This window comes from Pogoniulus pusillus, chromosome 16 (assembly GCF_015220805.1).
Source record: "Pogoniulus pusillus isolate bPogPus1 chromosome 16, bPogPus1.pri, whole genome shotgun sequence".
Lineage (NCBI taxonomy): Eukaryota > Metazoa > Chordata > Aves > Piciformes > Lybiidae > Pogoniulus > Pogoniulus pusillus.
In genome coordinates, this window is record NC_087279.1 from 7,143,397 (window position 1) to 7,160,667 (window position 17,271).

The 17,271-nt window shown below is 48.9% G+C and overlaps 1 protein-coding gene across 4 annotated transcripts in view; it reads left to right on the forward strand.

The window, feature by feature from the left end:
- Positions 1-17,271, forward strand: part of PHF2 (PHD finger protein 2) — an 84,334-nt gene that overhangs the window by 32,357 nt on the left and 34,706 nt on the right. For all 4 annotated transcript variants that reach the window (XM_064156295.1, XM_064156294.1, XM_064156297.1 and 1 more), the window contains exons 2-5: positions 5,542-5,627; positions 11,456-11,570; positions 15,924-16,084; positions 16,757-16,898. In XM_064156295.1, the coding sequence (XP_064012365.1) occupies positions 5,542-5,627; positions 11,456-11,570; positions 15,924-16,084; positions 16,757-16,898 (504 nt within the window). The remainder of the gene's footprint in view (positions 1-5,541; positions 5,628-11,455; positions 11,571-15,923; positions 16,085-16,756; positions 16,899-17,271) is intronic.

Consider the following 17,271-nt stretch of genomic DNA (forward strand, 5'->3'; position numbering starts at 1 on the left):
AGTCATCTCTCCTTTAGGCTCCAGTTCAACCAGCCCCATGTACTGGAGGCTCACACATGTGCCCAAGGCAGCACACATGGGTTTATTCCCTGCCGTTGCTTGCTCTTGGTTCTCCTGCCGAAGTGACACTGATGTGTGTGTCCCTTCTGGTCTCCCAACTGACACTTGAACTCACTGGTTGGCTTTAAGCACACCTGACAGCAGGCTGGAGGTCTCAGAAACTCCTGCATGATCTGCAAACATAGATGGTTGATGAGATGAGACAGATCCTGCTGCTCAAGAAAAGGCTTGGCCGTTTGCTCCTTAGATGGAGGAGAGCAGCCATGGAAGAGTTTTCCATGTAACAGCCACCAGCAAGATAGCACACAGGATGAAATCCAAGGAGCAGCTCATTTCACTGCACTGGGAACAGCTTCTTCCCTTCCCTTTATGTGTCTTGCCATCTCTCCTGGCTGCACTGCTGGCCGTTGCATGTCTGGGTGCTGTGATGGATGCAGACACAGGGATTTGCTGTGCCTTAATGCTGGCCTGGCATCAAAGTGTGAGGAGTGAGTCATAGAATCATAGAATCAACCAGGTTGGGAGAGACCTCCAAGATCATCCAGTCCAACCTATCACCCAGCCCTAACCAATCAACTAGATCATGGCACCAAGTGCCTCATCCAGTCTTTTCTTGCTGGCCAGCCCTGCTTTGCCTGCAGGCCCCATGGGTTTTTCAGGTGGTGCCACCTGTACTGCATTTGGGCAGAAAGGTGGAATGAGGTTTCTGTAGATGAGCACCTTGGTAGAGCTGTGTCCTGGACGGTGCCACAAGGTTGGGGCTCCTGCATCTTACATCCTGTGACCAGCAAGATGGGTGAGGTGATTCTGCCCCTCTGCTCTGCCTTGCTCTGCTGAGACCCTACCTGGAATGCTGTGTCCAGTTCTGGTGTCCCCAACAAACAGAGGACAAGGAACTGTTGAAGAGGGTTCAGAGTAGGCCACAAAGATGTTCAGAGGTCTGGAGAACCTTCCCTGGGTGGGGGGGGGGCACAGACTGAGAGACTAGGGGCTGTTCAGCCTGGATAAGAGAAGGTTCCAGGGACACCTTGGAGCAGCCTTGCAGTACCTAAAAGGGGTTGAAGGAGAGCTGGGGAGGGACTTGTGACAAGGGCTGGGAGTGACAGGTTGAGGGACAATGGCTTTGAGCTGGAAGAGTGGAGATTGAGACTGGAGATTAGTAAGAAATTCTTGGCCGTGAGGGAGGTGAGACACTGTCACAGGCTGCCCAGGGAAGTTGTAGATGCTTCCTTCCTGGAAGTGTTCAAGGCCAGGCTGGATGAGGCCTTGAGCAACCTGAGCTAGTGGGAGGTGTTCCTGCCCATGGCAGGGAGTTGGAAATGGATGATCTCAGAGGTCCCAAACCTTCCTATGAGCCTGGGAGATGTCAGCACATGGTTTTGGGGTGTCTGTGAGCTTTTGGAAATGGATCCTTGTGCTGCTGGTACAATTGAAGCAAATACATCTGATGCTTCTGTTGTTCACAAGGCTGCTTCCAGCTCCTCATGGCCCACTGCTCCCTTCCTCTTCTGTGCAGTGGTGGATCAGCATAATCACACAGAGGTGCTGCTGAGAGCTTTTGCAGCTCCTCGCTGTTGACAGCAACCATCCAGGGCTGGTACTGACAGGCTGATGTGGTGCTGGCTGCTGCGGGGCTGTGGCTGGAGGCGACTCCCCAGCAGGCTGCCTCTGGTCCTGGCTGCCTGCCTCTCAGCCCCTTTGGTGGTGGCAGGGGGTCAAACGCTGGCCTTGAGTCTTTCCTCCTGTTTGTGTTTCTCTTGGGCAGAGGGGGCTGCAGGGAGTAACTGGAGGGACCATAGTGGAGCATTCCCTTTAAATAAGAAAGATTGAAAACCAAGAAGGTGCAAAGCACAAAGCACCGTTTGTGCTCGGGGGCTTGAGGGAAGGAGAGCACTGTTCAGCTGCTCTTGGTGCCTTGGTTTTCTCCAGCTGGAGAAAGGCTTTGGTTCTTTTCCATCGTTAATTGGCCACTTGGAGGAAAAATACTTTGAGAAATTAGGCAGGAGATGGCTTCAGGACTCCGCACTGACTCCTGCCGAGGCTGGCAGCCTCCTTCTGGGGCTCGTTCACAGTTGCAGATGCTTTGCAGGTTGGCCCAAGGGTAGGTCACTGCTGCAGACCTGATGCGCCTCCCACAACCACAACCTTGCTGGAACAGGTCCAGAGAAGGGCAGCAAAGCTGGAGAAGGGTCTGGAGAACAGAGTGAGGAGCAACTGAGGAAGCTGGGGGTGTTTAGTCTGGAGAAGAGGAGGCTGAGGGGAGACCTCATCACTGCCCTGAAGGGAGATTGAAGTAAGGTGGGGTTGGTCCCTCCTTCCTAGCATCAGGTGACAGAACAAGAGGAAATGGCCTGAAATTGTGCCAGGGGAGGGTTAGGTTGGAGATGAGGAAAAATTTCTTTGCTGCAAAAGTGGTCAGGGATTGGAACAGGCTGCCCAGGGAGGTGGAGGAGTGACCACCCCTGGAGATGTTGGAGAAAGGTGTGGCCATGGCACTCTGGGACAATGTTCAATGGCCATGGTGGTCTTACATTGACTCCCTGGTCTTGGGAGGCTTTTCCAACTAAAACAATTTCTATGATTCTCTAAACCCAATGCACCCAGCAAGAAATCCTTGTTCCTCTTCTGGCAGGAATGCTCTTGAGGGGTTCTCTGTCTTTAACCACAGAATTCAGTTTTGTCTGCCTGTGCTTGTGTGGAAGCCCACAAAGAGTTCTGCTGGTTGGAAACAGCTGCTGACTTAGGTATTATTCATTGAGAAAAGGGGCAGAAAGTGGAACTGGCTCATGTTTTGCCTGAAGATAACCTGTGGCATCTCAATAAGGTGCTCTCTTGCACACTTTGTACTTGCAGTTTCTCACACAGTGATGGCAGCAGCTTCTGCCCACAAGGGACTGTAAATGGCCAAGCTGTATTTGAAGGCCGTGTTGTAGCTGAAAGGCTTGACTGCATCTTTTAGAGGAGGGTTGGGGTTTGAGGTCAGTTTCATTCTAGTGAAATCCTTGGGCTTGCTCCCAGAACAATACCTCCCACCACACTGAGGCCTTCTCGTTGTGCAGTACCTTCTCATAGCTCCTCCTGCAGCAATCCATGCAGCACCCAAGGGTCTCATCTCCTTAGTTTAGCTAAATATAGACTTTTCAAGCCCTAGTGGAGAGCCTAATCCATACCTTCACTAAGCTTAACAAGCAGAATCCAGTGGCATAAGCAGCTGACACAGCTTTATGGCTAGAGGAATCCTCCCCATTCTCTTATGCCTGCTCTAATCTGCCAGGGTTTGTTTAAATTTTCTGCTGCTTAATCTGGTGTTTGACTGCCTGTGGGTAGTGGACTCTGAGGACTCGTTTGTTGTGATGATTTTTCCTGTCTGCAGACTTGCTCTTCAGTTTTTCATGCTGTCTGCCCAGGGAGACCCAATCCTTTTGTATTTTTTCAAGTGACTGTTTAATAACACCCCTCCCATCAGCCCAATCTGCACGATTCCAGAATGATGTCCTGTTTGCCAGCCTGCTTGCAGGCTGAGCTTACCAAGAAGAGAGTTTCTCTGGCTGTGCTTGCAAAGCTGCTCTCACCCTCTACTCTGTGGCTTGAAGGGAGCTGAGTCTCATACACACACTGGCAGCTGCAACAGGATGAAAATACCCACAGATGTTTGTGGCAGCATCGTATTTTGACAAGACAATGGTTGTAAAAAGGATTTGTTTCCATGTCTGAACTAGTTTGTCTCTTTCCAGCTTGGCTGCAGACTGAGGGCAGGGTTTGTGGATGCTCTGTTCTAAAAGCAAGTGGCTCTGCGGTTGGCGCTCATGATGTGTACAGTTACCAATCACTGCGTGCCTTGGATTCTAGAGTGGTTTCCAGCCCAGCGTGGTACACAGGGAGGTCATGCCCCAGGCATGCACATGTCTGTGTGTGCTGTGCTGCAGCGTGTACTGTGCTGCAGCCTGTGCATGCACACACCTGCACCCCCCCAGCCAAGCCACACAAGCAGCTCTGAGCTCCACGGAGCCACAGGGCTGCTCCACAACGGCAGGGACTTGAAGGCTTAGAAGAAGTGGGCTTGCATGACCATGCATTATCCTTCCTTCATCCATGGACCTTCCTGCCTGCCAGCAGCCAAGAGTTTAGGGCCTTCCTGCACCCGAGGAACTGCTGCTGTATCCACCTGATGTACATTTCTCTGGCTGTTCAACTCGTGTCTAGTTCTGGGCACTGTGGTGCTGTCCTACAGAGCTTGAAGGCAGTGACAGTGACTTGAGCGCTGCTATGAGATGTCTGGCAGAACTGACCCACCCTGTTTCCTTGCCTGTGCCAGTGAAGCAAACATCCCCTGCTCTGCTTCCTGGGGAGCAGAACCAGCAGCTAGCCCCTCAGAATTCAGTGCACTAACTGGGGTGAGGGACTGCACGCTGCCACGTGCGCGGAGCTGGCACTGACTTGACTCCTGCCCAACCCCTTTCTCTGGCAGAGGAGATGTCTTCTGTGAACTGAAGAGCATTGAGAAGGTACTTCAGGCAGTGAAGCAGAGAAGGTCTTACTGCAGTGTGATCTTGCCTGGTTTGTGCAGGTGGTTAAGCTAAAGCTGCTTCTGTTGCTTCTGCTGGATTCTCTTGCCTCGCTGATCTCCCCTGGAGCCATGGCTGTATCTCACAGCACCCAGCTGAAACTCTTTCCTGTGCTGCAGATGTGCCTTGCAGCCTGGGTGCCTTCAGCCCAAGCAAGCAGGAGCAGAACCCCTGTTTGCTTGCCCTCCAGTGCCATTTGGCTGGTTACTCAGCACTTTGACTGCACCCCAGCACCTTCTCTTGGGTGCTTCATTCCTTTGCAGTTTGGTTTTGCTTTTCCCCAGTGCCGTTCTGCCATGGGCTTGCATTGGCAGCACTGTAGCACTGCAGATGTTGTGCCATCCAAAACCTTCTTGGTGGGTGTTCTAAGCAGCTGCCTTGATACAGCCCATCTTCTTGGCAAACAGCAGTGCTGTGAGCTCTGTGTCTTCTCTTCCCTCTCATCTTCTTGTGTTGTTACAGAGATGGAACCTATAGAGAGCTTGCATATGGTGTACCTTGCCAAGCTTGCTCTCATGCCTAGCAGCTGTCCATACTTGCTTGGTAAGAAAGATGTGTTCTGGTAATTAGGTTTACCTGGGATGGTGCTTGGGGAACTCTTAACGTAGATACAAAAGGGTGTCCTTTTGGCACTCTCTGCCACCTTTTAATGGAAAGCCACAGTGAGCTGGTGCTGGGCTTCTGACTGATGCCTGGTTTAGCACCACGTCAAGAAAATAGGCTGCAAACACTCCCAGCCTGACTGTCCCAGTGTACAAAGCACCTGAGCTTTGCTTTGCTGCAGGCGTGAGCAGGCAGCAGAGCTGCACAGCAAATGCACAGCTTATTGAGCCTGGGCTCTGCCATTATGGTTTGCATGTTTGCATGTTTGGAGACTGCCTCAAGGTAATGTGATATTTGCCTTTATGTATTCCAGCTGTGTGGGGGTTGAAGAAGAAGAGGCACCAGATATTGACATCTACCATTGCCCAAACTGTGAGAAAACCCACGGGAAGTCTACTTGTAAGTACCCTGCTGCTCCCCAGGCACGCAGCAGATCCTGAGTGTGGAAACCAAAGGAGCTTTTGTGTTTCTTACAAAAGGACACACCTAAATAAATAACAGAATTTCAACCATGAGGTGAAAAAAGATATTGGGAGGGGAAAAAAACACACGTTGGCTTGTGGAGCTTTGGGTGCAGCTCCCTGCCTGGCCTTGGGCACTGTGCGTGAGCTCATACCTGGAGAGCTTCTCTCCTTGGGGCCAGCAGTGGAAGTGATGCTTCCTTCCTTGTAGGGAATGAGGCATTGTGGAGGCACATAGTACTGTGGGCTAGAAGAATCCTGCAGAGACTCCAGGCAGTTTTGGAAACAACATGGTGTGTTTGTTGTTGGATGAGAAGAGTAAGAAACAATCTGCTGTGCTTGGCCTGCAGAGCAAGCCGCAGCCATTTCAGTGGCAGTCAACATTGTAGGATGTGCTGGGGGTGCCAATTCTTGCAGTTCTTTCACAGGAAAAAAAGTTCTTCTGAGTAAAAAGTGACAGTTGATCTCAGTGGGAGCTTTGTCTGGGAAAGAGCTGTGTTTGCTTTGGTTAGATTAATTCACAAATTCTTTCTGGTATACAATGGGGAAGGAAAAAAAGAGAGAGAAGAGGAACCAATTGCTGTGAAAGATGAAAGGTTTGACTTGAAAGCCATTTGTGGTAAATAAGCACCAACGATGCAGAGGTTCCCACTGCTTTGCAACCTTACAGCAAGAGGAAGAGCTCTGTGCTGGTGTCCCAGGAGCTGGACTAGTCACAGTGTTCTTTTTTTAGTGCAAAATAAGAGATGACTGGAAACTTGGCTGCTCTGGTGTTAAAATTCTGTCATTTTCAAACCAGGCCATTTTGGTTGTGGTTTTTTTCTCTGCACTGCTTTAAAGCTTAACAAAAATCTATGAGCAAAGAAGAGGAGCCTGAAATGTTCATTTTAGGGGCAAGAGTGAGAATAATTCTCCACTAGGACTTCTTCAAAATCAAATGTGAACTGGAAACCTGAAATGACCTGCAGCTGTTCCTGCCTCCCAGATAGTCTGCTGACAGACTTTGGCACAAGCAGGGCACCTACAAACTGGAGAAGCTGGCACAAACCCCTTTGGGAGGCTTGTTGTGAAAGACATCTGTATGTCCCCAGAAGGTGTTTGGGTTTGAAAGAGTCAATCTTTGTAATGCTTTGTTGGAAGATTTCTGACAAACACACTGGAAAGAGGTCAGACAAATGACTACAAATCATCTTCAGGTGAACAGTTTGCTGTTAGGATAGGTCATGTTGAAAAGTGGGGTGGGTATGTGCAGATACTGCCAGGCTGTTCCTGCCCCACCACAGAAGCAGCGGCATAGGATCTCCAGCCTCTGTGAGGGCTGTCTGACACCGAGGGGTGTCTGATGCTGTGGTTTCTTTCCTTTTGCTTTGAATTATGAAAGGCACAAGGTCCTACGAGCAGCAGCTGAGGAAGCTGAGCTGGTTCAGTCTGGAGGCTGAGGGGGAACCTCATTGTGCTCTACAGCTCCCTGAAGGGAGGTTGGAGTGAGGAGGGGACAGCAGGGACAGGAAGTTCCACCTCAACATGATGGCAAACTTCTTTACTGAAAGAGTGACAAAGCACTGGAACAGGCTGCCCATAGAGGTTGTGGATTCTCCTTTTCTGGAGTGTTTCAAGCCCTGTATGGGTGTATTCCTGGGCCACCTGCACTAGATTCTATGGTCCTGCTCTGGCAGGGGGGTTGGACTTGGAAGATCACCAGAGGTCCCTTCCAGTCCCTGACATCCTGTGATCCTGTGAGAGCTAAATCAACCATTGTTTTCTGATGCTTTCAGCAGGTTTTTGGCTATCCAGTTCTTCTTATGCAGATAAAAACCCAACCTGGCAGGAGATCCCTTGGTATGCAGCACAGCAGAAAGTGCTGCTGGAGTGCTGGCACTAGTTATGGTCATGTAAACGTTAAGAGGTTGGGATCCAGAATGTTCTGCTCTTCTGCAGCACAGCAACAGCAACTTCCCTGGTCCCTTCAGATGCACTGCAGGATGTACCAAAGCAACCATGAGGATAGAGGAGTGCAGCAATTGCAGGAGCATTTAAACAGGACTTGTTGCCAGCCTTGCCTTGAGGTTTGGCGCGGTGCGAGATCACTGGTTCCCAGGCTGCAGGGCCACCTTCCCCATTCCCTAGCAGAATGGTGGATCCTGTTGAAAAATGAGGCTGTTACCCTGTAGCCCCTCCTTGCAGAGTGCAGTAGTCCAGAGAAGTTAGGAGACTGATGAAATGAAGGCAGGAGCAGCCTGGCTTAACACATTCATGGCGTCCTGCTGCAGGACACGTGGGCTCTGCCGGCGCTGCTGTGAGCCTTCGTTTGCTGATTAACTGGTTACAGGAGCTGTTTAAACTGGTTATTGAGCACTATCAGTTTGGTAAGAAATGAGTAGGAGTTGTTCCAGAGCCAGGAGTTCCCCGATAGGATTTAATTATGGCAAGATTAGCAAAGGGGAACACAGCCACCAATTGTGTGTTACGCAACTGGTCTGGATTTAAACCCTCGGTGGCTTCCTGGCGCGCGCCTTCCCCGCTCTCTGCTTTCCAGATGGCAAATGGAAAAATCATTTTCTTCCTCTGACAGTTTTCCACTTTACCAGTGTGGCTTAGTGGCTACTATTTCAGAAGATTGCTTCCTGTCACACAGCATTTTAAGCTATTTCTGCTTAATGAAATTTGTAGGGGCTCCTGTTTGGGAGAAATTGTCCACATTCATCCGAAGCGCTCTGACATCGCTGCAATGAAATGGAAGTGCTTTGTTTGGGCAGCCTTGGCTCATTTTCATAATGCAATCTGAAATGCTGGGTTTGATTGCCCTCTCCTTTGCAGCACTGGAAGTCAGACAAAATTCCTTGGAATTGGTGAAGTTAAAGAGCCAAAGTCAGGCTGAAACTACTACAAGCAAGCAGTTACAACCATTAATATAAATCAGTACAGAACAGGGGGCTTCTATGCTTCTATGCTTTCCTTCTTCATAAACAGATTTGAAACATTCCTCTGAAGTCTAAAATTACTCATTTTGGGACAGAGTTTTCATAAAAATATAACATATGCCTTGCTTCCTTTGGAGGACTTTCTATAGAAGGAGATGGTTGGTCCAAAGGTCAGCTCTGGATCCCAAAGTTCTGCAGAAAAACAAATCTGGAATCACTTAAGAAGAGGCCAAAGCTACTATTTGTTGCACATGTTAGTGAGCCTTTAGTCCTTGCCGTGGTCCCCATAGCCAAGATGAAACACAAAGAGAACAACTGAAACTGGGCCAAACGTCAGTGATTCGTTGCAGTACAATGGAGTACAGCAGCCAGCTCGATGCTGCCTGGGAGATGGCACCCCCTGGAGAGTGTTCTGGTGGTGGTGGAGGGATCTTTGTTGCCTCTGCATGAAAGGTGGATGATGCCAGAAGAGAATGATAATGCCAGAGAAGGAGGATAATGCTGGAAGAGGAGGATGCCAGAGGAAGATAATGCCAGAAGATGTGGATGATTCCAGAGGAGGAGGATGATGCCAGGGGTGGATGATGCCAGAGTAGAGAGACTGTTTACAAAGGCCTGCAGTGACAGGATGAGAGGCAATAGCTTCCAACTAGAGCAGAGCAGATTTAGATTGGATGTTAGGAACAAGTTCTGCACCATGAGTGTATTAGAACACTGGTACGGGATGCCCAGGGAGGCGGTTAAGGCCCCATCTCTGGAGAAATTCAAGGTGATGCTCAACAGGGCTCTGGGCAATCTGGTCTAGTTGAGGATGTCCCTGCTGACTGCAGGGGGATTGGACAGGATGAGCTCTGGAGGTCCCTTCCAACCCAAACCATTCTAGGATTCTGTTATCCACTTCTGACATACTCACTCAGAGCTGAGGGAGGCAGCTCCCTGGTGCTTTTTAAGGAGTTGCAGTGAGTTTCCTAACTCAGCACTGCTTTGGTGCTGTTCTTTCCCAGCACTCCCTGCTATCTGCAGTGTAATAAGAGACCTTGCTAATATGATAAGCTCTTTAATTTTCACTGTGTCAAGTGCCACCTGTTTCAGTGGGACTTGTGCGAGGGGTCCCAGTGTTGGTTCAGATCTGCTGAGAGAGGGAGGAGGCAGCCGTTGGAAAGCGAAGGAGAGGAGGAAGGTTTGGCATTCATGTAGGGCTTGTTTCCTTTGTTACCAGGAGCATTGAATTAATACACTAAGCCTGAGAGTCATTAAGATAAAGAACTAGCAGCTTTAATGAATATATCCAGCTAGGCTGGAGAGCTGCATGGAACTAATAAAACCAGCATGCTTTGTGCAAAACCTGGGCTGGATTCATTGGGAGACAACTTGAGTTATTGCAGGGCTGGGGATGGGAAAACAAAGTTAGCTTTTTCTGAACCTTGTCTTTATAGCTGTAGCCTCAAGATTGCTCTCTTCTTCATGAAGAATAATGTGGACCTGTGTGTGTGCCAGAGGAAAGAGTGCTACCTGTGTGTGGAGAAATCTGGTTCCTTCCCTAGCTGCTTTGAACAGTAGGAAAAGCCTAAGGGATCTTGATACGGGGGTAAAACACTGAGTTTGACAACAGAAAATAAAGCTGAAAAATAAAAGTAAGTTGTGACATAATAAAATTCTACTAAGAGAGGCTGGAGAAGAAACTTGGGACAGAAAAAAAAATTACTTCCAAAACAAGCATGTCTGGACAAACTGTGGAGGTAGGAACAGCTGAGAGAGATTGTGCTGACTAGAAGAAAAAGCTGGACCAGTTTTTCCTGCTCTTCGTTGTCTGCTGCCAGAGAGGCAAGGCAGAACCACACTGGCATTTGACTTCCTTAGTCGTGCTTGTTCCACCTGGCCCTTTCTCCAAGCTCAGTTTGCCAGTGTCTGTCACCCACAGGCAGGACAGTGGAGGGACTTTCAGTCTGCTGTCATCAACAGAAGGCCTGAGCCTGGCTTGCTTTTCAAAAACTAGGACAAGAGTTCTAAAAACTGCATTTGTGGTGCCCTTGGATCTTTATTCTTTGGTTTTTCCTTTCCTTTTATGTGCACACTGCACGCAGGGCATGATGCAAAGTGAAACCTGCCTTTAGACCAAGGCAATTCATAGCAGATATGTTCATAAAGGTCTGTGCTGCATCTTGAGAGGGCAGAAAAGTGGTATTCTAAGAGCTTGATGCTAAGGGTTCAGTGTGCAGTTTGGCAAGCACAGAGCGTCCAGAGCCTGTGTTTGCATCGAGCCTGCGGTAGCTGTGCAGCTCTGTAATTATCCGTCTGGTTGCCCTTATGTTACAAACCCAGCACTGTTGGGTGTGTAATGGATCTCCAGGCTGCTCTGGGACTGTCTAGCAGAGAGATGAGAGCACTGCTAACATTCAGTGCAGCCTAGCAGGGGTTCCCTCTCCTCTGCTCACCTCAGAAATGAGATGAAGATGTGTCCTTCCCTCAGATGTCACACAGAATCACACACAGAGATACGTTCTGGTTGGGAAAGGCCCCCAGGATCACCAGGTCCAACTGTTATCCCTGCTCTACAAAATTCACCCTGAAACCATATCCCCAGCACCACATCCAAATGACTTTTAAACACATCCAGGGTCGGTGACTCAGCCCCCTCCCTGGGCAGCCCATTCCAATGCTTCTCCACTCTTGCTGGGAAAAAAAATCTTTCCTATTGTCCAGTCTAAACCCACCCAGTGGCAGCTTGAGGCCATTCCCTCTTGTTCTGTCACTATTTACCTGTGGGAGGAGACCAGCAGCAGCCTCTCCACAGTGATTCCCTTCTGCCCTGATGTACAGTGCTGTCCCCTTCATTCTTTTGCAGTGAAAAAGAAAAGAAATTGGCACAAACACGATACTGGACAGACAACAGAGGTCAAACCTGTGCAGAACGGGAGCCAAGTCTTTATAAAGGAGCTGCGGAGTCGCACGTTCCCAAGGTAGGTTGTTCAGCCTGGAGAGGGCTGCCGAGGCACAGCATGCAGGGCCAGCTTCCTGCCAAGCTGGTGCTGCTGCTTGCTGAAAGCATTGCCTAGTGCAGGATGCTGAAGCTGAAGGGAGTGCTCTTATTACAGGTGTCCCAGGCTCTTCCCTCTTGTGTGTTTGTGCAGCCATATTCAGATCTCCTCTGGCCTGAGCCCAGTTCCTGTGCTTGCATGAGAAACTAACCAATTTATTGCAGAGGATTATCCTGCTCTCAAAACCACTGCTGGTGCTGCTGGAGGCTGTCTCCATCTTGAAAAGAAGAACAATGACATCCTCAGTTGCTGCAGTGACAAAGGCTCTCTTATTTGTGGTAATGAATAGCACTAATTGTTAGGTGACATGTTCCACACTTTATTAGGCTGCTTCACAGCCATTTGCAAGAGTGATGATTTTCTGCTGGTTCTTTAGACTAGGCCTTGGCCAAATAAATCCTTAATTATTAATGACCAATTATTTTAGAGGAACCTTTGGAGACTGGTGAAGTGTACTTGGTAAACACAGAACTTCCTTTTTAAGGACAATTTACTTTCACATTTAATTTCAGACACTAAGCAGTCTTAGACAAATTCAGGTTTATGAGAAAGAAGCCCAAAAGAGTGCCTGTGTGATTCAGTCGTAGGGCAATGAAGGCAAAGACTGAAAATACCCCTGCAGAGCATTTGCAGTACTTACAGATAGGTTTCACTCAGCTCATGACCTTGCTTGGCCATTTTGGGCCTGCTAGATTTTTGTCTTAGCTCTTTTTTGTTTGGCTTGTGTGCTTTCCCTTTATTTATACAGAGCAATTGGACAGCTTGCAAACCTAATTGCATAAAGGATCTTAGAATGGTTTGGGTTGGAAGAGACCTCCAAAGATCATCCAGTCCAACCCCCCTGCAGTCAGCAGGGATGTCCTTAACTAGATGAGGTTGCCCAGAGTCCTGCCCAGCCTCACCGTGACATATCTCCAGGGATGGGGCCTCAACCACCTCCCTGGGCAACCTCTTCCAGTGTTCCACTACCCTCATGGTGCAGAACTTGTTCATAACATCCAATCTAAATCTGCTCTGCTCTAGTTTGAAGCCATTGCCTCTCATCCTGTCACTGCAGCCCTTTTCAAAGAGTCTCCATCCTTCTTGTAGCCCTTTCAGGTACTGGTAAGGATGATTTCAGTCACCTCAGATGGCCTCTGAGGTAGGACTCACACATGCAGTATTGCTGAGTCAATCCCAAATTGTTAAACCAGATCTGGGCTCCGATTTTATTTGTTTGCTTCTCACATAAACGTGCACAGGAGAAAATCCTGCTGCCAAATGAAAGATTCTGAGAAAGCCAAAAAGAGTGCCTGCAAAATTCAGGCCTCTGACACCTGCACTTGCACTGTTATCAGAGCAGAGCCTTGTTGAGACACTTTCTCCTTGGAAGACAATGAATGAAATCTGCAGAAGTTCATGAAACCAAACCCAGCACCCCACAGACAGAATGTGATGAACAGAAAAAGGGAGTCTCAGTTCAGGAACAGGAATGTGACTGCTGATTCACAGCATGCTACAGTAAATTGTAACCCAGGGTCAGTCTCTGGGTGAGGCTTGTGTCAAAAGGAGCAGCAAAGAGAGCAAAAAATAAAACTCTCATTCCCCTCCTGAAAATTTCAAACCAAAGTAGCTTTAGAGGAGTAGTTGTAACGATGATAATCATCATAGGGTCATAGAATCAGTCAGGGTGGGAAGGGACCACAAGGATCATCTAGTTCCAAACCCTCTGCCAAGGGCAGGGACACCTCACACTAGATCAGGCTGTCTACAGCTTCATCCAGCCTGGCCTTAAACACCTCCAGGGGTGAGGCTTCCACCACCTCCCTGTGCAACCCATTCCAGGGTCTCACCGCTCTCATGGTGAAGAACTTCCTCCTCACATCCAGTCTGAATCTGCCCATTTCTAGCTTTGTTCCATTCCCTCCAGTCCTATCGCTACCTGACAGCCTAAAAAGTCCCTCCCCATCTTTCTTGTAAACTCCCTTAAGATACTGAAAGGCCACAATAAGGTTACCTCAGAGCCTTCTCTCCAGACTGAACAGGCCCAACTCCCTCAGTCTCTCCTCATAGGAGAGGTGCTCCAGCCCTCTGATCATCCTCATGGCCCTTCTCTGGACATGCTCCAGCACATTCATATCCCTCTTGTAATAGGGGCTCCAGAACTGGATGCAATACTCTAGGTGAGTTCTCACCAGTGTGGAATAGAGGGGGAGGATCACTTCCCTTGCCCTGCTGGCTGCACTTCTTTTGATGCAGCCCAGGCTCCGGTTGGCTTTCTGGGCTGCAGGAGCACACTGGCAGTTCATATTGAGCTTCTTGTCCACCAGCACCTCCAAGTCCCTCTCCTCAGGCTGCTCTCAAGGCAGTCACTGCCCAGCCTATATTGGTGCTAATAATGATAAAATGGATGTTTCATGTGCTTCAGTATGGGTGCCAGGCTCTTCATTTTGGCACCATCATTACTAGAAGCTCTGATACTGCTCTGTCTTTACAGAATCACAGAATTAACCAGGTTGGAAAAGATCTTTGAGATCATTGAGTCCAACCTATCACCTAATACCCTCTAATTAACTAAACCATGGCACTAAGAGCCTCATCCAGTCTCCTTTTAAACACCTCCAGGGATGGGGACTCCACCACCTTCGTGGGTGTGTGTAAGTGTGTAAGTTTCTGTGGCACATGCAGAATCAAATCATGCAGAACAAGTACAGGAGACATCTGTGGGCACTGTAAAGTAAGTGCAGAGCTTCAGTGCTAAGTCCCTGGTTTGCTTCTTGCTCCTTAAAATCTGCAGCCTCATTCTTTGCACATTGATGGTCACCACTGCTCACATAAATGGGGAACTCCTCTTTTAATTAATTACTATTTAAATTATTAAGTAATCCCTTTTTTTTCCTCCTGAGCAGCCACTGGCACTTCACCATGGCTGAAGCGATCTGGAAATAAGTAGAGTTTCTACAGCTTGTCCCTGTTTGAGTTCAGCCATTTTGTTCTTTTGGGCACAAACCCCTCTGGGTTGGCCTGAGCAGGCCCAGGGGGAGGGGTTCCCCTGTTTGTGGTGGGATTGAAGGAAGAACCCTCACATCAAAGGGGTGTGGAAGGACTCCCACATCTTAGAGGAGCTGTGGGCTCTGCGCAGGTTAGGCTTCACGGGGTGGCAAAGTCAGTGCTGCCCAAGTGTGTGGGCACCATGGTATCACTGATGGCCTTGTCTCCTTTCCCATCTTCTTCTGTGCCCTACAAAGCTGTGAGCTGTAGTTCAGAGCTGCTGCAGGAGAGGGCACTCCTGTATTAGCCTTGTGTGCCCTGGAGGAAGGGCTTTTTGGGGTCAACACAACAGTTCCACTCTTCTCCCGGCAGCTGTGGTCCTGGCTTGCTGGATGGTTTTTGGAGCCCAGCTGATGACCACCACACCGCAGCAGGGCACTTTCGAGGCTGCTGGTCATTCATGTGGTCCTTTCACTCCAAATTCAGAGTGTTTTCTTCATGATAAGATCAAGAGATTGGACCCAAGTTTCCCCTGATTGCTGCTACTGAAAATAGCTGGTCCAGTGCTGCAGCTTCCCTTCCCCTAGACCCTTTGAATCCTGCCCAGCAACTTGGAAATGATTTGCAGAATATTTCCTGAGCAATTTATTTGAGGTTCTGTAAGAGTCTGAATCTTGCCTTCTTTAAAGGCAAGATTAACCCTTTAACCCTCATTTCCTTAACATTCATCACTGGTAGCTTGACACATCCCTATAGCTGAGGAAAACAGTTTCATAGATACACAGGATGGGTTGGGTTGGAAGGGACCTTAAAGTCCACTCAGTTCCAACCCCCTTGCCATGGGCAGGGACTCCTCCCACTAGCCCAGGTTGCTCAAGACCTCATCCAGCCTGGCCTTGAACACTTTCAGAGAGGGGGCATCCACAGCCTCCCTGGGTGACCTGTTCCAGAGTCTCACTACACTCACTGGACAGAATTTCTTCCTCATCTCCACTCTCCATCTCGCCTCTTCCAGCTCAAAGCCATTGTCCTTCATCCTGTCACTCCCAACCCTTGTCAAAAGTCCCTTCCTGGCTTTTACCAAAAGCTGGTTTTCACCCAAAGCTTTTATTTTAGAAGTTTCCAGCAGTTGATGCATGAGGCTCCAGCAAATCAATTCTGGATCATGTATTGGCCTTTTGCCTTATGCACCTAATTTGCATATATTTGCCTATTCTGACTTTCCCTTCTTGGCAGTGAAACGCAGACTTACACCAGAGTCTGCAGGGAGGACCCTCACTCTGGAATCTGTGTTTGCTTTTGCAGTGCTGAAGACATAGTTGTGAAGGTGCCAGGCAGCCAGCTAACCACAGAGTACTTGGAAGAAAATGGCTTTGCAGAGCCCATCCTGGTGCCCAAGAAGGATGGCCTGGGCTTGTCTGTCCCTGCCCCCACTTTCTACGTCAGCGACGTCGAAAACTATGTCGGTGAGTATCTGGTGAGCAGGTGGCTTGGTGCTGTTTGGAGCTCAGCTGCTTTGCAATAGAAAGATATATAATTTGGATGTTAAAGTTGCAATGGTTTAAATCAGAACACAGTGGGTCAGACTGAACCAGCAGGTTAGCCTGTTTTCCCTACACAGGAGTGAGGGAAAAACAACATACAACAGCTTGGGATTGAGATAAAAAAGTAGAAGAGGTAAGAATAGAGTTTACTCAGCAAAGTCAGCTCAGCAGAGCACAAAATGCACAATTCCCTGAGCCTATCTGTAGAAAAAGTAGGGTGAAGAGCAGCAGCATGCTGAAGCAATGGTCCAAAAGCCCAAGCTAGAAAACTCTTTACAGTTAAAGTGGTGAGACACTGTCACAGGTTGCCCAGGTAGGTTATGGATACACCTCCCTGGAGGTGTTCAAGGCCAGGTTGATGAGGCCTTGAGCGACCTGTTCTAGTGGGAGATGTCCCTGCCTATGGCAGGGGGTTTGAACTGGATGATCTTTGAGGTCCCTTCCAACCTAAACCATTCTATGGTTCTATGAAAAGCTAAGAAGGTCAGGAAGTCTGAAGGTGTTTCTCAGAAGGATAACTCACCCCCCAGAACACAAACCAGGGCAACTCAGGCTGCCTTTCAAGTCTCTCTTTCTCACTGAATGAATTTGCAGGACCAGAGAGGAGTGTTGATGTCACTGATGTCACCAAGCAGAAAGACTGCAAGATGAAGCTGAAGGAATTTGTGGATTACTACTACAGCACAAACAGGAAAAGGGTTCTCAACGTGACCAACCTGGAGTTCTCGGACACGAGGTAAGAATCCAGCCTGCTGCACCACACACTGCATGGGGTGGGTGGCAGGGCTCAGCTGCAGGAGTTGGAACAGCCTCTGTCCTTACTGGTGGATCCCTTTTGTGGCAGTGCTGTTTGATCTTGGGACAGTGGCTTCTTGTTGCTCTGACTTTCCATGGCATCATCCATATCCAGATGGCCGAGCAGAGCTGGGTGGTGAATGTGCTGTTAACTGCTGTTTGCTGAGTGAGGAGAATGGGACATGGTGGATGGACTACCTGGGCCAGCACTGTCGTGGCTGTTCATGCCTGTGTGTCATCAGTGCCCACCTGCCATCAGCATTCACGTAACAGAACACAGCATTTGGGTGCCTTTCAGTTTTATTTTGACTCCA